Source organism: Equus caballus, chromosome 31 (genome assembly GCF_041296265.1).
Source record: "Equus caballus isolate H_3958 breed thoroughbred chromosome 31, TB-T2T, whole genome shotgun sequence".
In the NCBI taxonomy this organism is placed as follows: Eukaryota; Metazoa; Chordata; class Mammalia; order Perissodactyla; family Equidae; genus Equus; species Equus caballus.
Window position 1 is genome coordinate 20329934 of NC_091714.1, and position 23862 is coordinate 20353795.

General features: G+C 40.4%; 1 protein-coding gene across 14 annotated transcripts in view; it reads right to left on the reverse strand.

Moving 5' to 3' along the window:
• Positions 1-23501, reverse strand: part of GRM1 (glutamate metabotropic receptor 1) — a 374689-nt gene extending 351188 nt beyond the window's left edge. For 4 of the 14 annotated variants that reach the window (XM_070256559.1, XM_014738217.3, XM_070256563.1 and 1 more), the window contains exons 1-2: positions 22764-22904; positions 20348-21364 (exon numbers count right to left, since the gene is read on the reverse strand). In XM_070256559.1, coding sequence (XP_070112660.1) covers positions 20348-21047 — 700 coding nt within the window. In that variant the 5' untranslated portion in view covers positions 21048-21364; positions 22764-22904. Of the gene's footprint in view, positions 1-20347; positions 21365-21978; positions 22662-22763 lie in introns of those variants that run through there. The other 10 variants (XM_070256558.1, XM_070256562.1, XM_070256555.1 and 7 more) reach the window with 8 other exon arrangements.
• Positions 23502-23862: the final 361 nt, after the last annotated feature.

Sequence of the window (23862 nt, forward strand, 5' to 3'; positions counted from 1 at the left end):
TAAAAAGCTATCGACCAAAAATTAGTTTTTAAATCAGGGATATGAAAATATTTTTATCTTGAGGCTAACTGTGGATGATTGAGAACTCTGTTGAGAAGAACTACGCTACTAAATCCAGGAGAAAAGGTATCATAATCAGTTAGCAATGTCTAGACATACAGTTGTCATTCCTACTGTAAGCATAAAGCCTTGAGTTTATTCATTCGAAAGAAATATCCATTGCATAAGCCTTTTGAGTGCCAGGCACTATTCTAGGCTCTGGAAATACAACAGTGTCCAGTTAGTATGTGAGACTAACAATAAATATGTAAACGATTGCATAAATGCGATAATTGCTGATAGTTGTAAATGAATTAAAGTAAATAAAATATAGCAATAGGATAGAAAGTGAGAGGAAAAGAGCAGTAAGTTAGAGAGAGAAGGCCTTCCTGAAGAAATGACATTTGAACTAAGTAAGGCACCAGTGAAAAGAAGCAGCCAGCCACCGAGAGACCTGAGGGAAGTGGATTCCAGCCAGAGGAAAGAGCTAACACCAAAGCCGAGATGAGGGGGCATCCTTCGTGTGCTCATGGACGGCAAGGAGGCCCATGGCTAGAGCGGAGGGAAGGAGAGGATGGGTGATGCTGGGTGATAATAGAACAGGCTCACCCTTTGCATTTGCAGGGCCAGACACCACTGTCTGCTTTCCAGGCTCCCTCAGAGTCTCTGCAGGTGAGATCAGGCATCAATGGGTTTGAAAGCTCCATCTAACGTTTAGCCAGCAGTGAGAACCATTGCCCTAAGCAAAACGTGAAGACAAGATATAAACAGAAGAGGGGCTGAGTTTATGGCCCAGAAAAGATTAAGAAAGGGAAATGTAATAAAGTAAATATAATGTTAGGGAAGTTTGGGTACAGAAAATGCCCCCAAATCTTTAACTCCTTCCCTAAGACAAGTAAGGATATCTTTTCCTCACAGCCCCACAACTGTGAGAAACTATTCCTACTTTACAAAGGTCAATTTATTTCAACTAACATTTGAAATCTAGGTGCAAGGAGTTTTGACAGATGTTACAAGAATCACGAAAAAAGGTAAAATGGGCCCTACCCTCAAGAAAGTTTTAACCAGGACTACAAATATCTACTTTCACCTTGTGATCTTACTGACGTGACTTGAACCCCAACCTGTGTAGCTGCTATTTCCTTTCTAGTACCATCCATTTCAGGTTTCAACCTTGTAGAGAGAAACCATTACTTTACATAACCAAGATTATATAACGGTGCTTAGGAAATGATCGTGATGATGATTAAAAGTGATCATCAGGGACCTTCAGGAAACACGTGCTATACATATGTTCATATTAGAACCAAATAAAAGTTATGAAATAGAACTAAGCTTTGATGTCCTCCGTCTGGCCTGTGCAGGACCAGCTCTCTGCTCTTGGCCACTCTGCCATGCTCACCCTAAATGCTAGTCTGATAACCCCGAGACAATAAGTGAAAATAGCTCTAAGTGCTACACTTTCCAAAGGTACTACCTTTTAATAGGAGCTTATTAGATACTCAAAATTCCCCAGATGAAAATAAGAAAAGCAGTTAAGGGAGGAGAAATATATGTATATATATATATGTTTATATTTATATATAATATAAATAAATATATACAAACACATACATTCATATATACAGGCCTCCTTCAATATTCTGTATATGGAGCCTCCTTTTCCCTTCTACCATTAAATTCTTTGCTGGCTCTGGAAGGTAAAGTATTTACAAAGGGAGAAAAAGTCACTCCCAATAGAAGCATCTGCTTAAACACTAACTACCAATGGAGGAGCTAAAATTTAAAAGGCTGCTGGCTCCACTGGTAAACTAAAGTCATGTGTAGACGACTACCAAGAAAGGATGGCCACACTGCTCTGTTACAAAGCCATAGACTCTGTGAACTCCTACTCATAGAATCACAGCTTCTCAGGTCTTTGGGCTCATTCAACCCAACCCCACCTAACAGCTAAATTCCTCCTACAAGAAGCCAAGAATCTCACAAACGTGTGCCAGTAATCACACTAGGGACTGAACGAAAGAGGCCGATTTCCACATGAACTAACACTCCACTGGAAAATCAATTGGCAGTGTGTACATTCTGCTCTCGAGAATGAGTAGGTTCAGACCATTGTCAAATCAAAAAATGTAATAAACTCCTCAGTACTAAAGCTCTAGGAATTTCCAATGAGAGGATAAAGAATTTCTTCCCCTTTGCCCACTGAAAAAGCATCTCTTGTTTTTAGAAATATAGATGTGTTTGTTTCTTTTTTTTAATTGCAGGATTTTTCTGGACACAGAAAAAAAAAAGGCATGTCTTTTTATCATCATTTCCAGGAGTTACAAGTTTGAAGGTTTTTCAAGAAGTATAGGTGTGCTTTAGAACAAATCAATAGGTAGCCATGTTCACGCTCTGATAATGTCTCTCTCTGTCTGTCCTTCTTCAGCCAAACAGGAGGGAGCCAAACATTTTAGGACATGAAGAGAACTGTAAAGGAAGACCCAGTACGCATTTATTTTATCCTTTTCTGAAGTAATGGGCGGGGCTTTATGGTCCTCCTGGTTGACTAGGACAAGTGCGTGGATACAATATGACTCAAGGACCCGATTCTTTTTAAGAAATTGTCTGACTCATGGTAGTACAGTCTTTGTCCTGGTTATTTACGCTTTCTTTACTCATTTAAGTAGGCATTCAAACGCTGGCAATATCTAGCTCAAAAGTCATGTCTGTCAAGTATTGTAGTGCCTCCTAATACGGAATATATAGCGGTCAGACACTTGGGCTTTGGAATGAGACTAACTCATTCTGACCCTGTGTCTGCCATGTTTTACCCATGTGGCTCAGGAAAACATTTTTCTTCTTTCTAGAATAATAATAGTACTTACTTCATAGGGTTATTGGGAGGACCAGGTGAAGTAATGTACATAAAATACTCAGCACACTGCCTGGTACACCACAAGTGCTCAATCAATGGTGCTGTCATTGTTATCATATTTCAATAATAATAGCAGACACCTAAGTTATATTACGGTTTATGAGAGGAAGGTTATAGGTCAGATGGTGGAGGCAAGTTAAAGGTTAAGCAATTAATAGTTCATAAAAAGATGAGAATCAGTTGCATTGTAAAGACCAATTTTTCTCAGCACATTCAGTAAGTACCTAAACCCAAACCAGGTTTCACAATATAATAACCTGAGAAGAACTGTAATTCACTTCCTAGAGCTGCTGTAACAAAGCACAAACTAGAGCTTAAACAACAGAAATTTCTTGTCTCCAAGCTCTGGAGGCCAGAAGTCCAAGATCAAGATGTCAACAGGGTTGGTTCCTTCTGAGGGCCATGAGGGAGAATCTGTTCCATGCCTCTCTCCTAGCTTTCACTGGCGATCTTTGGCATTTCTTGACCTGTAGATACATCATCCACTCTCTATCTTCATCTTCACATGGTGTTTTCCCTGATTTAATCTCTCTCTCTATGTCCAAATTTCCCCTTTGTCAAGGACATTAGTCAAATTGGATCAGGGTCCACCCTAATGACCTCATTTTAACTTGATTATCTCTCTAAAGACCCTATCTCCAAGTAAGGTCACATTCTGAGGTAGTGGGCATTAAGATTCAAACTTTTCTTGGCAGACACAGTTCAACGCAGACAAGAACAGATGACCAAAATGGGAATCATATTTTTTAAAAATTTGGAAAGTATGCATTTTAATATTGTTTTTTTCCTGAATCACTCAGTAATGCAAGAAAAAATCTGTTGTAAGCTCTTAAACATGACATGTCTGCCAAGATGGCATTATTATGGCAGAAGGAACCTGTATCTTTTCATAAAGATAGGGCATTGTTGGTTTTTGAATATATCCTTTTTAGGGAAATAGGAAGCCAAAGGATTCCCATGTCATGGCTAGCCCGTTAGATTACTTTTATCAGAACCACCATTTGGTTACTCATTCAACATGTATTAATCAAGCACTTACTTGATGCTTACCACTCTGTTAGACCTTACGAAGACATGGGGGAAATCTAAAATAAGGTACCTGCTTGAGAAGGTACAAATTATGTTTCTTGTTTTGTATTCCTTAAGAGTTCATGAGACATGGTCTCTGGTGGACCCAGAATGTGTGTTCTCTAAGGCTGATTTCCAGGAATCCTTGCATGCTGTTAAGGAGTGATGTAAGGTGTGATCTTGTCTTGTCTCCAAGGGTGGCTTCTTGACTAGGTGTTCAATGGAAATATGCCTGTCACATCCATCTTTCACATGTGAAATAATTCACATTTTCACTCAAGTGCTATCCCCAAGATTACAATTACTCTTTCAGATTAAGATTTGCCCCAAGAAGTATGGGCAATAATCCCCAATTCAGTGAATACTAGAGTGAATTCTACCCTAGATAAATACTCTGGAGAACTGTGCTGCAAAAGGCAGAGAACACAACCCCTCCATAAGCAGAAGTGAATCAAAGTTATCCATGCATGATGCCAGAGGGCACGGCAGCTTTGGGTGACAGGTGGCACGCCTCTCCGCCAAGAAGGCGTTGCTCCCAGCAGTTTTTTCAACTGAGGCATGTGACCTAAGTAGTGGCATTTCACAGCTGAAAAACCAGCTTGTAATATGCCGTTTGCTTCACTGAGAGGCGGGCCACATGTCCTCAGAGGCTGCAACTCTAGCTGCAAAGCATTGCAATTCATTCCTTGTATCCTTCTTACGATCAAATATTTATATTGCTGAGGAAATGTAAATGGACTGTATGATTAATGACATTTTGCCAGACAAACAAAGAAGATGGCTTCCCTGCAAAGGTGTCACTTTTTAGCACAGATGCTACAAGAGGAAAAAAAGACCAGAAAAATGAGTGGGCAGGAATAGTTAAAAATAAGTCCCTATTTATCAGTTTGGGGTAGAAATTTGCAAAAGAGGGTCTACTCTATTTTGACTAAATTAGCAGATGGAAGACAAATTCAAACTCTGACATTCTCGGCACTTTGACATCTAGGTCTACTTTGCCAATCAATTCTTCCACAACTCCCTTTTAGGTAACTTCCACTCCAGATAAATTAAGCAGCTCGCCATTCCCTGTATATCTGTTAGCATTTTACTCAGAACTCTTATTCACATGATTTCCTTCATGGAAAATTACTTTTCCATCTAGCTCTTCATTTGCAAGGCAAGCTAGCATCCAAGACCCAGTTCTAATGACACTTATTCCAAGATACCTACCTAATGTCCCCCCCTAGGAGTTATCTCACCCTCCCTTGAACTTCCACCCTCTCCTCATTCACACTCATCCCCAAGTTGATGCGGCAATAATTATTTATTTCTCCTTCTGGACTATAAGCAATGGTAGGAACTACAGGGTAGCCATAAAGTCTGTAAGCATGTATAATAATATCATATTATCATATATATTTTCACATATATAGCACATTTTTCTACTATAAATATTATATCTGTATAATTTCTTATGGATATTTCCCTATGTCACCAAAATTGATTGACATCTGCAATCTGAATTCATTTTTGGTTCCTGATGCCCAGCACACTGCTGGATGATTAGTAGAATCTGTATTTGTTGAATAAATGAATTAACTGGCTGGGCATTGATACAAAGCTGAGGCTTGCCCTTTAAGTCAAATAGAAGGACTAAGGGTGGAAGAAAATCAGACAGTAGGCAGAGCACATGGAGAGATGAAGATAAATGATCTGGAGATGCTTCAGAGGTTAGAGAAAGCAAAAAGCCGGGCTACAGGGAGTCTTTTCTCTTGTAGTAACTAGCTGTATGCAATCTCAAGTAAGTCACCTAACCTCTAATTTTTCTTCTCAAGTCGGAGACTTAGATAAATGTTTCCTCCAACACAAAATCTGTCATTTTAAATAAATGCTAAGTAGAAGTAATTGCTTATAACTTTCTGGGAAAAATAGAGGCCAAGAGGCCGTTATTAATAATTAAAATGAGACAATAATAATATATGCTATGGTAGAATATAATGCAACTATATTTATATAAAATTTTATAGTTTCAAAAGCACTTCCACATCAATTCAGATAGTCCTCATAGGAAGCCTGGAAGGAAGGCATGATAGATCCTGTACAGATGAGCAGATGGACTTAAGGCGGTTCATTGACTTGTCCAGAGTTATAGGGGCAGCTGATGGGGAGAATGAGACCAAACCCAGGTCCTCCCACTCAGCACACTTCCCACTGCACGTGGGCTCTAAAGTCCAAGGGGAATATTGGTACCAGACTACCAGACACCAGTATTCACAAAAAGGGAGAAAACATATAACAATTTGAGAGTTTTGATTGACAGTCAATGTAGTGACTTTTTCTCAATTATTAGAAAGGCAAAAGGGGAAGAGGAATATTAATTGAGTCTACCCACGAAGCATGCATTTAATTGGATATTTTTCTTGCTTTATTCCACTAGTCTAAGAAAGAAGCAAAAAAATAAAAATTATTTATAAAGAATTTAGTAAAAGACCAAACATTTTCAAAGTTGCTGCTTCTTGGAAATTGAATAATTAGTCTCCTATCTTGTTCCATTTACATGTATTGTGCTAGGCAATGAGAATTGATGTGAAACCCAGCAAGCTCTTAAATCATCAGACTCCTTACTAAGGCAGAAAAAGAGGTTGAAACAAAAGTCCTCCTTCCTTAATGCAATTAAACAAATATTTATTGAGTGTCTACTATGTGCAAGGCACTGTTCTAATTGCTGAGGAACAAAACAAAACAAAGATTCCCACCCCACCCCCACCCCCCGTAGTTTCCATTTCATCAGGGGAGCTAGTCTATTGGGGCAGAGTGTTCTAGCAGGACAAGGCATACATGGAAGCAGGAATTTGATTCACTACATTGCTACATTCGGCAATTATTCAGGCCAGATAATGCATATTTTTAAAAAACACAGTGTGAGTAATGGATAGATAAATATCTTTAGTATAATTTTATAAATATGCGCATTTAAAGGCCATTTTTTGCCTATTTCAGGAGCTTAGAACATTGCCTTGAAACATGTACAAATGACTCTGAAGGAAATAATTCACAAATGTGTGAGAAAGTGTATACAATGGACCATGATAAGAAGTACATTATAAGAAGGGGCTTCCAGAGGTTTTACCCAAATTGTGGCCCATGGACCAGCAGCGTCAATACCACCTAAGAGCCCAGTAGAAATGCAGACTCTCAGGTCCATCTCAGGCCTCTGAATCAGAATCTGCAACTGATTGAGCCGCAGGTGACTTGTATGCATACTAAAGTTTGAGAGGCGCTGTTCTAGTGCATTCCTCTGCACCTAGGAGAGCCTAAAAATAGTCCACTGAACAGGAGAATATAAGCACTTCAAAAATTAATCACTCACTCAATATTTTTTCATTTTAAGAAGTTGACTCTTTGCCAGTACCATTTTACTTTTAAAATGACAGATCAAGGATATCACATACAGAGCTTTCTTCGTCACATACCAACGTAAAAGAAAAAATGAAATTTGCCTTTTCACGGTTTCAAATCTGGCATTTCTAGCCAAAAAATAAAGGATAATTCATCCTTCACATGTATCAATGCACAGAGCCTCCCCCTACTCTGTGATTTAACGGCTATCTTTACGAGCAGGAGTAAGAGACAGAGGGTGTCTTTTTGACGTTTCATCTACCTCAAGCAATTATGGCCTGGAAGGCACAGGATAAAAACACCAGGTTTTTTAACTAGGTTTTTCTAACTAGGAAGTTAGAAAGTTGGTAAAACAGCAAGCTCCCTGTCCATTTGCCACTGAACAGTCACTTTACAAACATATTTATTTTTCCCCAGGATAAGAAAAGGGGAGAACATGAAAGCAGGCTACTGTCAAATCACAGAGGCAACGCAGCTCTGCTCAGTGTTGACCACAGAAGAGAGACAGACAGTTTCACTCAAAGGTCCATCCCGCCAAAGCCTGGCAAAATATCCCCGCACGTCCACGTAGCAGACACCAGAATGTGCTGAAGAAGGAAAAGAAAGCAACAGGCAGAGCGTCTAGGGGGAGGCCTCTTTCACTAATCTGAAGGAGCTTGATTCTCCTCTGGTGCGTGATCAATGCTCAAGGATTCTTCTGTCACACTAAATACATAGGAAATTTTTCTTCCCTCTTTGGTATATTCAGCTATGTGTGTAACATAACCTTTTCCCCTTCCACAGTTGCAAATACCTCTCAGCCCGTCATTACTGTCTGCTTCATAATACCCAGAAATTTCAGTAGGGATCTGTACCTACTGTGGAGTCACTTCCCTTTACATATATATTAATATCCTCACTCCTCTTAAAATGGAGTTGAGGCTTTTTGCTGTTGAAGTAAGATGGAAGAAATCAATATCTATACATGTAAACTAAACATTTTCTGTGATTGAGCATTAAATTTAGCTTCAAGCTCCCCGGTAGGCAAAGCGAAAAATGGAAAACGCAATATTATCATTACCAACTAAGATGCAACATGTCAGTTCCTCAAGAGAGATATATGACTTCATGGTATTAAAATCTGAAAATAATTGTTAAACTAGACTTTATACAAGAGGCATTGAACACCACAATAAGCAATATCTTTAAAAAAGATAAAAATTATAAGCCTTATTTACATTTCCAATTCTTGTCCTGACCTTTAAGAAATGAAAAGGGACCGTGTCAAAATGCAATTTTAAAAAAAGCAGTTTTTCAGGAAGAATAAACAAAGTCAGGTCTGTAGCATTCTGGAAACCTAATTTTATGCAAAATATTGATAATGATCTCTTAGATGATGCTCTTAAATATCAGTTTCCTCATCTGGCCTTGTGACAGGAGCTGGATAAAGGATAATTCTAGGCTACGATCTCTGATGAGCACTCGCTATCCTATATAATTTACTAAAGAAACATTCTGCTGCTTTGGACATAGGACCAGCAGGTGGCCAAGCTAATGATCTGTTATGAAAGCTCAGACTCCTGGCTTGTATTTGGGGGCTGTACCCTACAGGAGAGAACATCAGAACTGGGTGAACTGACACTGCTAGAAATACATGGATTCCGATCTCAGCTGGGTCCCCCGAAAACTTGCTCTGTTTGTATTTGACCTTCTCCCTTTCCTTTACCATCCCTCTCATTGAACAATTGAGAAAACAAAGGCTGCCAAATGTTATTTTCAAATCTTCTTTTCTCCTCTTCCACAAACTTAACTGCATCACTACCCAGAGGAAAGCTCTCTATTTAAGCACTGCCCAGCCATGGTTTCTTCTTGCCTCCTCAGCAACTCTGCCTCATCAATGATCTTCATGCTTTCCTTTTCTACCACTCTTTTCCATGATCCTTTAAAACTGCTTGTCTTTCTCATCCTAGAGAATGTTTTTATTTAGAAGTGTATCTCCGTCTAGCTTACCATCCTCTCTCTCACCTCCCCTTCTCAGTCTCTAGGAGCAGTGCTGTATACCTGCAGCCTCCGCTTCCTCCTAGCCTCTGCCCTTCTGATGGGCTTAGAAATTAACAGATTCTTGAAAGGGCAGAAGCCAGGAGGAAGTGGAGTCTACTGGTACAGAGCGTTGTTTCTATAACCCTCCCTTTCTTCTCAGCTCTGTGATATTTGTCACTGTTCCCTTCTTGATTGTCTCTGTTCCCTTGCTTTCCATAATGTCTGGTTCTTTCCTGATTCTTCCTTTTTCTCCTTCTAGCTTTCTAACTGTTTCTTCTCCATCCCTTTTCTGAATCCTCTTTTTAACTCTCTTCTCTTTTCATTTTTCATTCTCCCTTGGCAATCTCAACCACTCTTGCGGTTTTAACCCATCAGCTGCCAGCTGTTTGCTGACAAATCTCAAATCTACCTCCCTTTCCAGATTTTTGGCCTATGGAATCTCTTGACTTTATTGTCCCATAGATATCTCAAATTCAAGGAGTTTGAAACTCATGTTTTCCCAATCTGTGCTTCCTCTTTTAGTCCTTATTCAATTGTGCAAAGTGGAAAGCTGGGAGTTATTCTAGACTTCTCTTTCTTCTTGGTCCTCATAACCAATCAGTCACTAAATCCTAGTCTCCCTGCTAAATGGCTGTCAAACCCATTCTCTGCTTTCCCTCCCCATTGACATCTGCTTTAGTAAAGGTCTTATCATTTCTTGATTAAATTAACTAAATTGGCTTTTTCCCCACCACTTCCCCAACTATCAATCACCTGCCAACTTGTGTCCTAATTTCCAATTTTACTCCCTTTCTAATCTGTCATTTCCAAAGATTTTAGGGTGCCCCTTCCAAAATATAAATCTGATCATGTTTCCTCCCTGTTTAAAATCCTTTGCTGGCCCACTATGCTTACAAAATAGAATCTAAATTCTTGGCTTGACAAGTCTGTCCCTTCAGGACCTCGTCCATTCTTTTTCAGCTTGATCCTTCCCCACTCTTGTTCCCTGAATGTATATTCCAGAATTAGTGATGCATATTGGGTTCCTGACCATATTTCGTTTTCGACGTCAATACTTTTACTCACACTCGTTCCTCTGTCTCCCGCTCTTACTCCTCTAACAGAGTGAACTTCAAATGTCACCTCCTTTGGAGACTTCTGTGAGGTTTCCCTCTCTCCTTTCCCTGGCCCAGAGAAAGCTAGTCACACTTCTCTCTGTTACCTCTCTAATTCATACCTACTCCGATGGTTGCATTTATCAACCTGAATGGTAATCACTATACGGTAAGCTTCTTAACAGAGGGATTATAGTTCTTCTATCTCTGGCCATCGATGATTATAGCAGAGGGCCCGGCCCGGAGAAAGTGCTTACTAAACATGTATTTAGTTAAGACAGAGACCTGAACATCTTCTTTACCAACAGAGGAATAGCCGTTGACCACAAAGTGAAAATGATATAACACACTTATTATCCAGGAAAAGGGGATATTATTTGTTTATTATAAGTTGTTTCCCTATTTCAATACCCTCACATCACCTTTTAAATTCCACTATAGTTTTTCCTCTTGAAAATACTGTCAGCAATTTGTTTATTGATCTTTTTTGTTCTACCTTTTATAATGTACAAATTATAAAATTTGTAGAGCACCAGAGAACAAAGGAAACTGCCTCAGAACCTCAAGCAATAGCTGCAGAATAATCTACTCAACCAAAGGCTTCCACATAGGGCCACAGGCGGTGGATGCAATTGTTATGAAGGAATAGAATGAGAAGTTGAATGTGCTGCTCAAAGTTAGCAAATCAGCAAGATCTACCTCTTCTCTCTTTATTTGCATACCCTCACCCCAGAACATTGCTGTATTTACTTCACGCAGGCTCACCTAGACTAAGGACATCTTCTTGTTTAAGGTTAGAATAGCCCAACGACAATAATGACATCTTCTATTTATCTAGCTCTATATACAACACTGTCTCATCTCATCTGTACAAGAAGCTTAAGAGATTGTTTTTGCACATTTTATCCTGATAGCTCTCTAAGCATAGCTAATTCCGTGAACTCTTTGTGTCAATCCTATCCGTCACCCCTGGAATCCAATGCTAGCCATCTTTTCCTAATTTTCTCATCCTTATCCACTACACACCACACCTGGTTACTTGTAGAGACAGCACCACAGAGTTGTCTGAGCAAATGTGATCTCCCACTCTTGCCCACAGCCCTCACAGAGATGGAATCTTTTCTTTTTTCATTACAAAAGAGGTGCTCCTTTCTCATCTTCATTTTCCTGCACTGAGGCAGCTGGAAAAAATGACTAACTCATAATCTTCTCAACTAGAGTGTGACGTGGGGTAGACACTTGACGTTGGAAGTTCATTTTCTCTAGGAAAGGAGCTTTATTACAAGATGATGATAAACACAAATATGAAGGTAGAGTTGCTGAGATCAAGGGGAGAATCAGATCAAGTAAGAAAATGGCTTAATCTAGACTTTGCAGGCAAATGTGGAGAGCAGATGAATTGGGAGCAACAGAAGTTAGAGAGAAGAGGCTTCTATTGTTCAGAGGCTTTCTGTGCTTAAGGGTTCAGAGATAGAACAGTTCTTGCTGACATCAAGGTGCAGACTGTGGTCAGAGTGGGTGGATTGCTGAAGTGAAGGCGAAGGACATAGAGTTGAGACCAATGACTGAAAGGATATGTATCAATGGGTCACACATGGGAATGTTGGAGTCACTCAAAAGTATGGCAAGAGTTGACATTGAAAGAAAGACTACTAGCAGTGAGAACGAGTTTTCAGTGACAGAAGAGTCTCCTGGAAGCTAGGAAGTGACAGCAGCAAAATTGGGAAGAATGTAGCTGGGCTGGATGATACACACCTCACAGGAAAGAGAAATGCTCCAAAGTAAAGAGGATGGACCGTGTGATTTAAAAACAAACCAACCAACCTTGATTTAAGAAAGTATCTAACACAAAGTTGAATTAGTTCTGATTTTGTCACTAATGAATTTTAAGGTCTTGAGTGAGTCATTGTATTTCCCTGGGCCTTTTTTTTTCCTCACCTATAGCATGAGGAAGCTTCCTAAAATCTATAGCACATGCTGTACTTTTATCTTAATCATGAATTTCATTTTTGTCTTACGTTACTGGATGTTAGGGTCAAAAATCTACACCTGATTAACTGATTTCATACACTTGCTCTGTCTTCATCAGCTAAGAAGGGCTAATACCTTAAGAATCCATCTCTTTGGTGGTAGATTGACAAAAGCAGGTGAAAGCTAGTTATTCACACCATCTACTTGTTCTCTGAAACACTGCTATAAGGTAAATAATACGGTGGCGATTATCATTCCCACTTTACAAATAAAACTTAGATAATATATGTTTTCAGTATAGTATTTCCCATAGTTTTTTGTCCATTTATTTTTTTAAAAAGTGATTAAATGTACTTTTTTTGTAACCCATGAGCCTATAGCTACCTATGTATTTCTACGTCTCCTCCAACAGACTATGGGACCCTTGAAGTATTAATAATGGTAATAGTAGTTCTTATTCTTTTAATTTATGTGTTCTCAGCACCATGACTAATGCCTGACACATAATAGGCGTATGCGTTTATCAGTAAACAAATGGTCATGTCTTCATTAGAAAGCAAATTAAGTTACTTGGTAACTGAAGAGCAGCTCCCCCAAACCTTCTTGTGCTTCAATTGCCGATTAAGGCTTTTATCGAAATCATTTAGATAACTGCCTTGAATCTTCAATTTGTTGGCCACGAAGTGAGCAACATAGATAATCCTAAAGTTGGTAAATGAGGATTTCCGATCACCAAGTTTCTGCTTGAGCCAATAAATTCTCTTCATAAAAACGTTAATGCTATATTTGGTACCACAATGCCTTAAGTTTTAGAAAGCAGAACTTCCCATGAGACTGAAGAAAATTAAAATTCTAATTTTTCATGTGAATTAAGATTTAAAATGTTGGAGACATGCATAGAGAAAAATTAGGCATGAAAAATAAGTAGAAGTTGCACACATAAATTACGTAAATATTTCTACATACATTTAAAATCTAATGACAACTCTTTGATGGGTAAGGTAGCCACGTCATTTTGGCAAGGTTTTATGTTTCAGCTCGATGCCAGGCTTCAACTACAGCTTCTCTGAAAACTGACAACCATCTTCTACGGAGATGTCACCTCAATCTAATATCAGAAAAGCACGCGCTATGAGCTGTTTTTCCAGTGGCTGTGGGTGTTCACTAAACTATTGTGTCCTCGACTGTGGCTTCCAAGCCGTCTGTGGTCTTACTTACAAGGTATGCTGAAAACATGGCTTCTGACAAATCTTTTTCTGATGACACCACTCCAGCAAGTGCCCAGAAAGTTACTAAAAATTCATAAAACAGTCATTGTATATTAGCTCCATAGATCACTAAGAGAAAAATTTAGTGCCTCGAGAGGAATAGCAACTGCCAAGCCACCTGATAGAAACATAAAATAGAAGTTGCCACCACCATCTGCCCTGTGCAGGCCAGCTACTTATAAAATATGTTCCAAAGCAAATGAAGTCACAGGGTGATTGATGGTACTGCAGAAGAATCAAGAAGAGTTCAAGCTTTCTCAAAACAATAAAGGCGTCTCTTTTTTCACCTTTGTTTTTCATCTTAACCCTTTGCACATAGTACCTGTTAACTAAATACTGATTAAGTAACTTAGAAAATGGTTCAATAAGTCTAGCCAATATAGGAAGAAATAAAGATAGAACCTCAAAAGTATGGCAATCTGAAGCCATTTCTAGCAGGAGTAAATGGCTTCATGTTTTTCAACAGGCTTTAAAATTCCACCATATCCTAGCACATGTAACATTTGATGTTCATAATGATTACATTGTATATTCAAGAAAAGTGTCTGTTAAAGTCAGAACTCTCTTTAAAAGAAGTCAGAGAACTATATAATATAGTTTGCAAAGATCTCCTTGTAAAATGTTTAAAATGTACATGGTTGGAATTTAAAGAGGCCAGCTCTCAAGCACCCAGGTGAGTCATCTGGGAAAGGAAGGTTCTGGGTAAATAAGGTTTTGCTTGGATGTGAACACTTTTTTTAAAATCACAAATAGAGTCCCTTACAACTATACCTGGCTTTTCTTTTGTCCACACACCCACTCTTGCTAATAATGTATGTGTTGGTAGGCAAAGTTCACATCAGATTGAACATATTAAATCTGAGTCCATGCTGTTTAAACCTAAAGAATCATGGTTTTGAAGCCTACTCATTACAGGCCTTTTAATTACATCAAAATTCTCCTGGTCCTCTTGCATTGCTGAAAGTAGTTTCAATGTGCCTTTTTGCTCCTAACTCTTGGATACATCAAATTCTCCCATAAAGCATTGCTTTGGAGCACCTTCTGTTCTTCCCAATTATTTTAACAGCCTAGTACCTAGAATTCTACAATAACTAACATTTTCAGAGTTGGTTTTCCCCCTCCCCAGCCAATGGATCTCCTCTACACTTTTCAGTAAGAATTCACTTTCTTTTAATTATCTTTAAGTCACATTAAACTCTGCTTGGACATATTTTTCTTGACAACAAAACTCTTTGGCTTCGTGCCATGAAAAAAAGAGTTCAAAGCACATGCTTCAAGATTCTCCATTATTTGTCCTTTGTATTGATAACGGGTCACAGAATCACAGAATATAAGAAACTACATTTTCCTTGCTAACTTTATTATTAGTTTCTGGCCTACATTCTCCACTCCAGCCAAGCATATTTGCTTATTTTATCCCCCATGGGGACATTCTTACTACTGCTTCTAGCTTTTACAACTGTCATATTCAAAAAAAGAAAAACACTAATCAAAATTTCCTTTTCTCTAGCATTTTTCTAGCTAGTCACACTCACCAATGTTTTCTTTCACTGTTCCCTTAAGATGTAGAAACTCCTGTTTCTAAATGTCTATACTGTAATGATTTATTTTTACTTGTTTTTGTTTTACATGTGTTTAAACTGTACTCCCTTTACAGTATAAAGGACGTAGTAAAGGAGACCAGTCTTCAAATGCAGTTTTTGATACAGTAAAACTTCAGTTAGAGTTGAATATCTGTTGTGATGCCTGTTTATTTAAACTACTTTATTGATTTATTTGTAAAGTGGTACAGTATGTAGTGGAAAAGCATACTGTCAAGGGAATTCATACCAGGCTTAGTGACCAGCAGAATTAGCCAGGAAGTAGTTTACCGATGATGGGCTGTGGGACCTTACACTTGACCCTGTCTCACTCAGTTTTTGTTTTTGTTTTTAAGAAGATTAGCCCTGAGCTAACATCTGCTGCCAATCCTCCTCTTTTTTCCGAGGAAGACTGGCCCTGAGCTAACATCCATGCCCATCTTCCTCTACTTTATATGTGGGATGCCTGCCACAGCATGGCTTGCCAAGCGGTGCCATATCCGCACCCCAGATCCAAACCAGCGAACCCCGGGCCGCTGAAGCGGAACATGCGAACTTAACTGCTGCACCACCAGGCAGGCCCCCTCACTCAGTTTTAACGTGTATAATTAAATCCTGAGGACATAAAGCTGGTCCTAAGGTGATGCTCAGATGAATTAAATAATCAAAATCCCAGAACTTACTGACAAGGTAGATTTAAGTTAATGATTTTACAATTAAAATGTGACATAAAACAAAGTCCTAGTCTTAAATATGATAATAATAACAATATTAATAACTGCTCTAACATAAAAAGAAAGAGATATGACCTGGTAGCAGCATATATTTTTATAAGACTTTTGGATAATAATTTATCTAAGATCTGCTTGAGTTATCTATGAAGATGAGAGAACTAAAAACCAGAATGTATGGGTGAAGAAACCAGTAAGGTATGGCATACACAAGAGAAGACTCACTGATGACAAATATCACATGGAAGAGGAATTTAAATCATTTTGGATGACTTCCAGTAGGCAATGGAGAAGTGGTAGAAATTTCAGGGAGTCAGGTCACTATATAGGAAAACTGACTAACAGGTGAAATTCTGCTTCTGAACTTAAGTCCTATATTCTCCTACTCTCATTAAGAACCCGAATCACAATTAGGAAACTTGGAGCGTATGAGAACTACATCTTGTCATAGATGTAATAGTGGTGTTTTTAGGATCTTTAATTGGTTGACCTAAATAATCTTTCAAGACACTCCTATTCCTTATTTTGTGATAAAATAGAGCAATTTATTTAGTTGACTTATTATGAAATAGTTTGAAATCAAGATGAGGAAGATAGAGAGAAAGCTGCTGTGCATGGATAGGAAATAAGCTATTTAGTAGACACCAAATTCTTAAGTGTAATTTCATTAGCTAAAGTAATAGCTAACTGATGTATCTATGATTTAGGAGGATTTTGTTCTGATGCTATTAGACTCTTAAAGTAAGTTTTATATCAAATAGAAAAAAAGCTTGTAAAAAGAAAAAGACCAGGTTTTGGGGGCAAAAAGCCAAAAAAGGCCAGTTTCATATAAAACGTAAGCAAGTGTCCAAAAAAAAGTGCACTGCAATGAAAATGTAACTGTAAACAAAAGGGCACCTTAGAGTGAAGGGCACCTTAGAGCAGCATCACTAAACCCCTTATCATCTGACACTGAGACAAAATACTGAGAGAAAGGCTTAAAACCAACAACAACATATCTAATCCAAAAAAAACCTTTTTGAAGCTACTAACTCAAAGAATATTCTTTATTGGACTCACTCAATGCTTTGAATTTAATCAACTAGAATTATTTTTAAGTACTGTTTTCTAAAAACTTGTGAAATGATAAGTTCGGATTTTGATGAGGAATCTGCATTTTATCAGAAGGATGGAATAAGGTGTCCTTGACCGAGATATTCTTCACAGAAATAGGCTATTTTTGTATTCTATGCTTAGCATATTTAAAGACACACATTCCAGGTGAGCAGCTTGCTCCAAGGTGCACTCAATTTTTATTTGTGGATAAGGCTCCATTGTTTCAGCACCCACGTTTTGACAAATCCTATTTCAATATTCCCCGCAGGAAGCAATCCTGAAAAATTTTTGGAGAGCGTATTGCAGGTAACGTGTGCACCGATTCTCTTTTATGCCAGGTAAACTGACAGTTGTCATGTAGAGGACATGTGTGACACAAATGACGTGGGAGAAGATTAAAAGTAGGTGAAAGAATATAAAATTGAATTCTACTGTTGAAAAATAAAACTTCCATGCTTAACTTCAGTATAAAATGAAATAATAAAGGGATACAAAAACAGTTGGGGAATTCAAAGAATAGGATGCTCCATCTATGATTTTAAAGTCCGTCAAAATTAACCATAGAAATGAAGGTTACACTAGTCTAGTCACTTAGTACTTTTGATGTTAACTATCCTAGGCTAGCTTCTAATAAAAGAAATTGTGATGATAGATTGACTAGAAAATGGCTAATGTGGAAAGAAGAGGTGAAGGTCATGGAAGTCTCAGAATTTTTAAGCTCCAAATTGCTAATAACTAGACAAACTGGCTTCCTTCCTGAATAGTGCCCAGATGGCAGAGACAACACTGATATGTAGTCTTAGCTGCTTTTTGACAGAGGACTGTCACCAGCTGGTGACCCCATCAGTCTGAAGGCAGGAAAATTACTAAATGATGCAAGAGAGTGCCTGCAGACCAGTACACCCTGGGTCCCTGAGAAGCAAGAGGGCAGAGCCTCAGGAAAAATGGATTTTCAGTTGGTGACTATCCAGAGGAGGCTACTATATTTATCTGCAGATAGAAGAAAATAAAAGCAAATTAGTTTCCACAAATATTATGTCTAATAAGAGAAGAAACAAATTCTCCTTGAGAAGAAGTAAGGTATCATATATAAAAGGAAGGCAAATGGCATGATCTCCTGGTTATAAACTAGACAACAAAGTTAGCTCTGACCCTGTTCTAGGAACACAGTCTAGTCTGCAATCAACCACAATAGTGTGGAGACATCACCTCTGCCATATAACGCCAGTCAGAAGGCAGAAAGGAAAAAAGGAGTCCAAACCAACACAAGGGTGAAATTTTAACACGTGCCCTTCCTCAATAAAATTGGCAAACATAAGTCCAATTAATTTTCCAAAAACATAATTCTAGTTGTCAGAAAGCAACCCACTAGTAGCAATTATTTTTAGCAAAGTGATGCAACTGGAAAACAGATTGAAAAGGGCAGGGGGGGTCTTTTCTCCAGTCCTCTCCACCCCCAAAATAAAATATTTTAATAAAATATGGAAAATAAAACCACATATAAAAATGATGAGTATTACTTCTTCTTAAAGGAGGAATTTACTCTTCTAATATCTATAATCAAGGGAGAATTATTAAATAGTTAACTAAATCATCTTCAATCTAGATTTTGCCATTCTCTTTTAGAGAGATCTCTCTGATGCTGATAATGAACAGATTTTTAACTTGTGCTTTCAAGATGTTCCATCTAAGCACCACAAGAAATTATATTAAACAATAAAATGGAGGAAATTAACATTAAACATTAAGGGATTCACATTGGAACTTAAATTTGTGATATGAGATTTTGTTGAAAAAGAGATATGCAGTTCACTAGTAAAACTCAGGATTCAGAAACATGAGTCATGATATTGCAGTAGAAAGTTTTTTTCCAAAAGCAAACTCTGAAATTGTGTTTACTTCTACATTATTTTTGTTTGTCCTGAAAACTCTGCTCCTTTTATAAATTAAAGCATCAATTTTCATTAGCAATAACCATATAACCACTTCAGTAAGAATGCTTCTTAATTTCTATAATCGGACTTAACACCAGTTACTGAATATTGTGCAACTGTTAAAAGAACATGAAGTTGTGCTCATGACCTTCCATCATAGTTTGATATGAAGAAATATAAATGCAGCAATACTCTCAAAATGCTCTTCCATACACCAGAATATACATGTGAATTGTCCCAGACATTCATTTATAACCAAAGTCTCAGTTTCTTCATAAACCTAAAAAGGGAGTTAAGAGTAGATGGCTTAAAAGTCTCATTTTATCCAAAAATCTATATAAGCAGATGAGAGTAAAGAAAATCTTTATACAAGGAATTCGTTGAGAATTCACGTCTGTAAGACTCTGTAAAACTCAAGCTTTTCAATCTCAGGTAAATCTATTTCATTTTTAAAAGCTGTTTTAAACCTGATATCTACTACTGTTTTAGGAGTACTTCATAATTGGCCTAAATTTAAATTCTAATGAGCAAAGACATTGTGTTAGAAGAAAAAGACTAGAAACCCAAACTGAAATCCAAGAGGTCATTGGTGCTATTTCTCAGAAAATAAGATAATTCTTGGGGGGTGGAAGGGCTTCTGGACAATTGTAACACATATAGTAGAAAAAAAATAAAGAGGTGATTTAAATGATTTACTCTTCCTTTATATCTAAAGCACCCCAGAATTTAAAATATAAGTTTCTGATATACTGAGGGAGAGGACTGCATTAATCCAACATTCACAGCTAAGTTTTGGACGTGTAGGAAGGGGCACACCAGGACAAAGAAGCACCTTCAGCTGTTTAAAATAAGATAAAGCTTTCAAGTCCAATTTAAGACTTGAAATACTAATCACATTGGATTAGCCTACTAAGGTTGGAAAATTATAGCCAGTCTCTTAAGGGTCGTATTACACCTACAAGGGCAAGCAAACAGGTAAATCCAAAAACTACAGTTGGACACTATTCATGGAGAGTTTGGCATCCTTTTGGCTCCTACTCTCCCAAGAAACACCCTAGGACACAGGTGCTATAATTATAATTATAAGAGAATGAGGATAAAATGCAATGCCTGGGTGGGCACGTACTGAGAAAGGTAAAGTCGGTTGCCACACTGCTAGAAATAGATAAGAACCATGTTGTGATCCCAAGCGCACATCATGCAATGCCCTGGCTTCCTCAGTACCTGTCTTTCCCAAATGCAAGGCCTACCTTCTGTGTGGACTGCAGAGACATAGGTCCAATTGTAACGCTTGACTATGTCAAGCATCGCCCTTGCCTGCAAAGTGTCAGAAGGCACAACCCTCAGGAAGTATTTGTACAAAGTTTTGTCACTCAGGTCGATGCTCGTGGCAGAATATGCGATCTGGGGGATGTCGAAGAGCTGGAGCAGGTTCTGCACTTGAATGGCTACGGAGCTGGAGCCCGGGCCGATCACGCCCGCAATGGGCTTCTTAGTCCTGCCTGGGGGGAGGGACTGGCCGTCAGGCAAGCACCGGTTGACCCCATCCCTCTCGTCTCGAATGGAAATCAGAGAGTCCCTGATGAACTCAATACTCTGCTCCAGAGCCACGGAGGAGTGCCAGCAGGAGTCCCGGATCTCACTGCCCAGGGTGATGTTGGGCAGGAGCACCGGGTCCGCGTTAATCTTATCCAACGTGTGGAACATGGCTTCCACCCTCTGGATGCCATACTGCTCCCTGATCTCCCCACACTTCCTCTCGGGCACCTTCTCGGCCGGAGGCTGGTGGTGGACTGAGAAGAGGGCCCCAATGATGACATCTCCGTCCATTCTGGCCACCGAGCGCTGAGACGAGGCTCCTGCCAGCAACACTTTTCTGCTGGTGCCTCTGGGGAAAAGGGACGTCTCCAAAAAGATCGCTGGGAAGAAAACCAAGAGGAGCCGGACCATTGTGCTGAGGACGCGGTCCACGGCGGCCAGCCTCGTTCCCACGCTGGCCGCGCCAGCCGGCTCTGGGCGCGTGCTGCGGAAACGCCCGAAGCCTGCCTCTCCCGGCTGGGTCCCGCTCGCCAACGCCGCGCGTTCAACGCCTTCGCCTCCTGCGCTCCCGCCTCCTTCCCCTCCGCCTCCTCCTCCTGGTCCTCCACGACCACCTCCACGCCCTGGAGGCGTTTCTAGGGGAATTTGAGTCCCCTTCTTCACCGGTGCGTCAAGGTAAACTGATGAAAGGTACAATGGGAGTCGTGGTGGCAGCGGTGAGCTGGACGCTGCCGACAAAAGAGGAAGAAAATCAAAGCTCCGTTATCACAGGACCTGTGTCAAAACTCTGGGGTTAGTGATGTTAACAGTTGCCGGTCCATTTCATTTCGGCACATCACGATATTGGCTGAAGGAACAGCTTGAGAAGCAGCCCTGGTCAAGGCAGAAGGGGGTGCATCTTGGCCCCAGTGCCTTCCTCGGTCCCGGGAGGCGCAGAGCCCCGCCGACACTCCCGTCTCCTCCCCTCCTCCAGCTCCAAGTCTCATCCCAGTTCCCAAATACCCATTACGCTTACCGACTTGACGGGGAGGGGGAAAGAGGGAAGGAGGAGTTAGGTCTTGCAACCCAAGAGAACTTTCCGGATTGGAAAAGATCAACTTTTTCCCAGAAGAAATTTGGAAACTCGTCATGAAGGTAGAAGCGCTAGTTCAAAATGAAGGCGAACAAGGAGCGCACCTTTTAACTTTGAGGGGTTGAGGAGACCCTAATATACAACACAAGTAGTAAATATAAATTTGCCAGCTTGAGGAAATCCATATTAGTTACTAAGGCAACGCCTGGTAAAGTCGCCGCATGTCGGATTTTGGTTCGTCCCCCTCCCCACCCCAAGAAGCCAGCTTACTGTAGATGTTCAGGGAGAAAGGGTGCAGATAAGGTAACTTGTTCCCGCGATGGAGGATGGAGGGAGTGGGTGGAGGGGCTCCTGCACTCGCCGAAATCGAGCCCTTTGGCTTTGCATAGTTGCTAGAAAGGGAACGGAGGGGAGCTTCCGGGTTGCTCTCGCGGCGGCAGCTCAGCCCAGCCGCCTTCAGAACCCTGGACAGCGCTCGGTCCAGCTGCAGACACATTTCCCCGCAGGGCCTGGAGCAGACGCGTTGACCAGCGAGTAGCAATTCTTTGACCCCACTCCCCCACCCCCAACTTCGTTCTTTCAACCCCCTTTCCTGCATTCTTTATCCCCCACACCACACACACACACACACACGCACACACACACCTCCCCTCACCTTCCCACCAGCCCTCCATCCTCATTCTCTTCGCCTTGCAACCAGTGCTCCTGCAAGTACATTCAAACCTGACCGCTTTGGGGGCAGAGGCGCCAAATCTCAGCCGCCTGCGGGGCTGAAGTTGGCTCCCTCTCTCATCCCTCCCCGGCTTCGTTTCTCAAGGTGAGAGTCGGAGGAGAAAGGAGCTAAGGGAGCAGGCACGGAGCAAGAGCAGAGGAGGTAAGGCAAGCAAAAGGAGGAAGACAACCCAGGCATCCATGGGTCCCGACGCTTCCCGGGGATGCACGACTAAAAGAAATAAATAAACGGGGATGCCCCTGGGACTAGAAAGAAAATCCCATAGATTGAGACTGTGTCTGCCACTATGGGTGGGTTTCACCGCCGGAAAGTGTCTGCTCACCTGGGTCTGCCTGGAGAATTTGGACTTGAGACGTACCTGTGTCCGGGTAGACAGCGCTGTGGTCCCCGGGCCAGAGCACCGCGGCCACGCTGGGTTCGCAGACGCCTCAGCTCTAATCCAGACGGTGCAAGGATGCGATCTGGGCTGTACACTGGTGCCCTCTTTCTTCAGCACTGTTTTACCGCAAGGAAAAAAGAGGCGGGGGGGAGGGAAAAAAATTTAAAAACAGGTCACCCAAGGCTTGTCTATTATCTCATGCATAAAAACCAGTCGTTTAATGGAGGGGGGAGGGAAGAAAAACTAGGGAGAAGTGAGGAATATTCATTCCTTTACTATCGGAGGCTGCCAGATATATGAATAGTCAGATTTGGTGAAAGGCGTGAGGAATGGCTTAGGCTGCTTTAGGTGGGTATTCTTTGTGTATATTCCGTGGACTCAAGCACATTTACTCTTTCTGGAAGTAAAACACCTACTGAGGGAAATACATGTGTATACATCCAGAGAGGCTCTATTAGTAGGTTGCAAGAGAAAGAGGAAGAGGCTGCCTGGGGTGGCAGTAGGGGAAGGCCAGGGATGCACATCATGAATCAATGTAAGCCAAACGAAGAGAGGCAAATCTTGGCTGCATTTTCCAGGTCAAGATGTAACTAAATTGAGAATGAGAGTCAGGTCACATGAAAACACTGGAGTGAAAAACACTTATCCAAATTCCTCCCAGGGTGCCATCACCCTCCCGACAGGTCCACAGTGTTGCTTCTCACTGTGTGAAAAGTGGAAGTTAAATCACACTCCTCTGGGAACATGTTGGCTGAGCAGAATGTGTCCCAGCTTCTTCAGAGGGGAAAGACAAGTGACAGTGTGCCTTTCCACTCTTGCTCAAAGCTTTCTATTTGTGTCATGTGCAGAGAAGAAAGATCAGCTTATGTGGGTCCCTTTATAATCACCTTGCTCGTTATTCTATGGAATGTTGCCATGTCCAGCTGGAGGGGACAAACCCCATGAGGCAATTTTAAATACTCTTTAGTGTGTTCCATGTAACTTAGGAAAGGAAGTGATGCTTTCAGTCAAGGACAGAAGCTCTTTCTCATTCTAGTTCTGA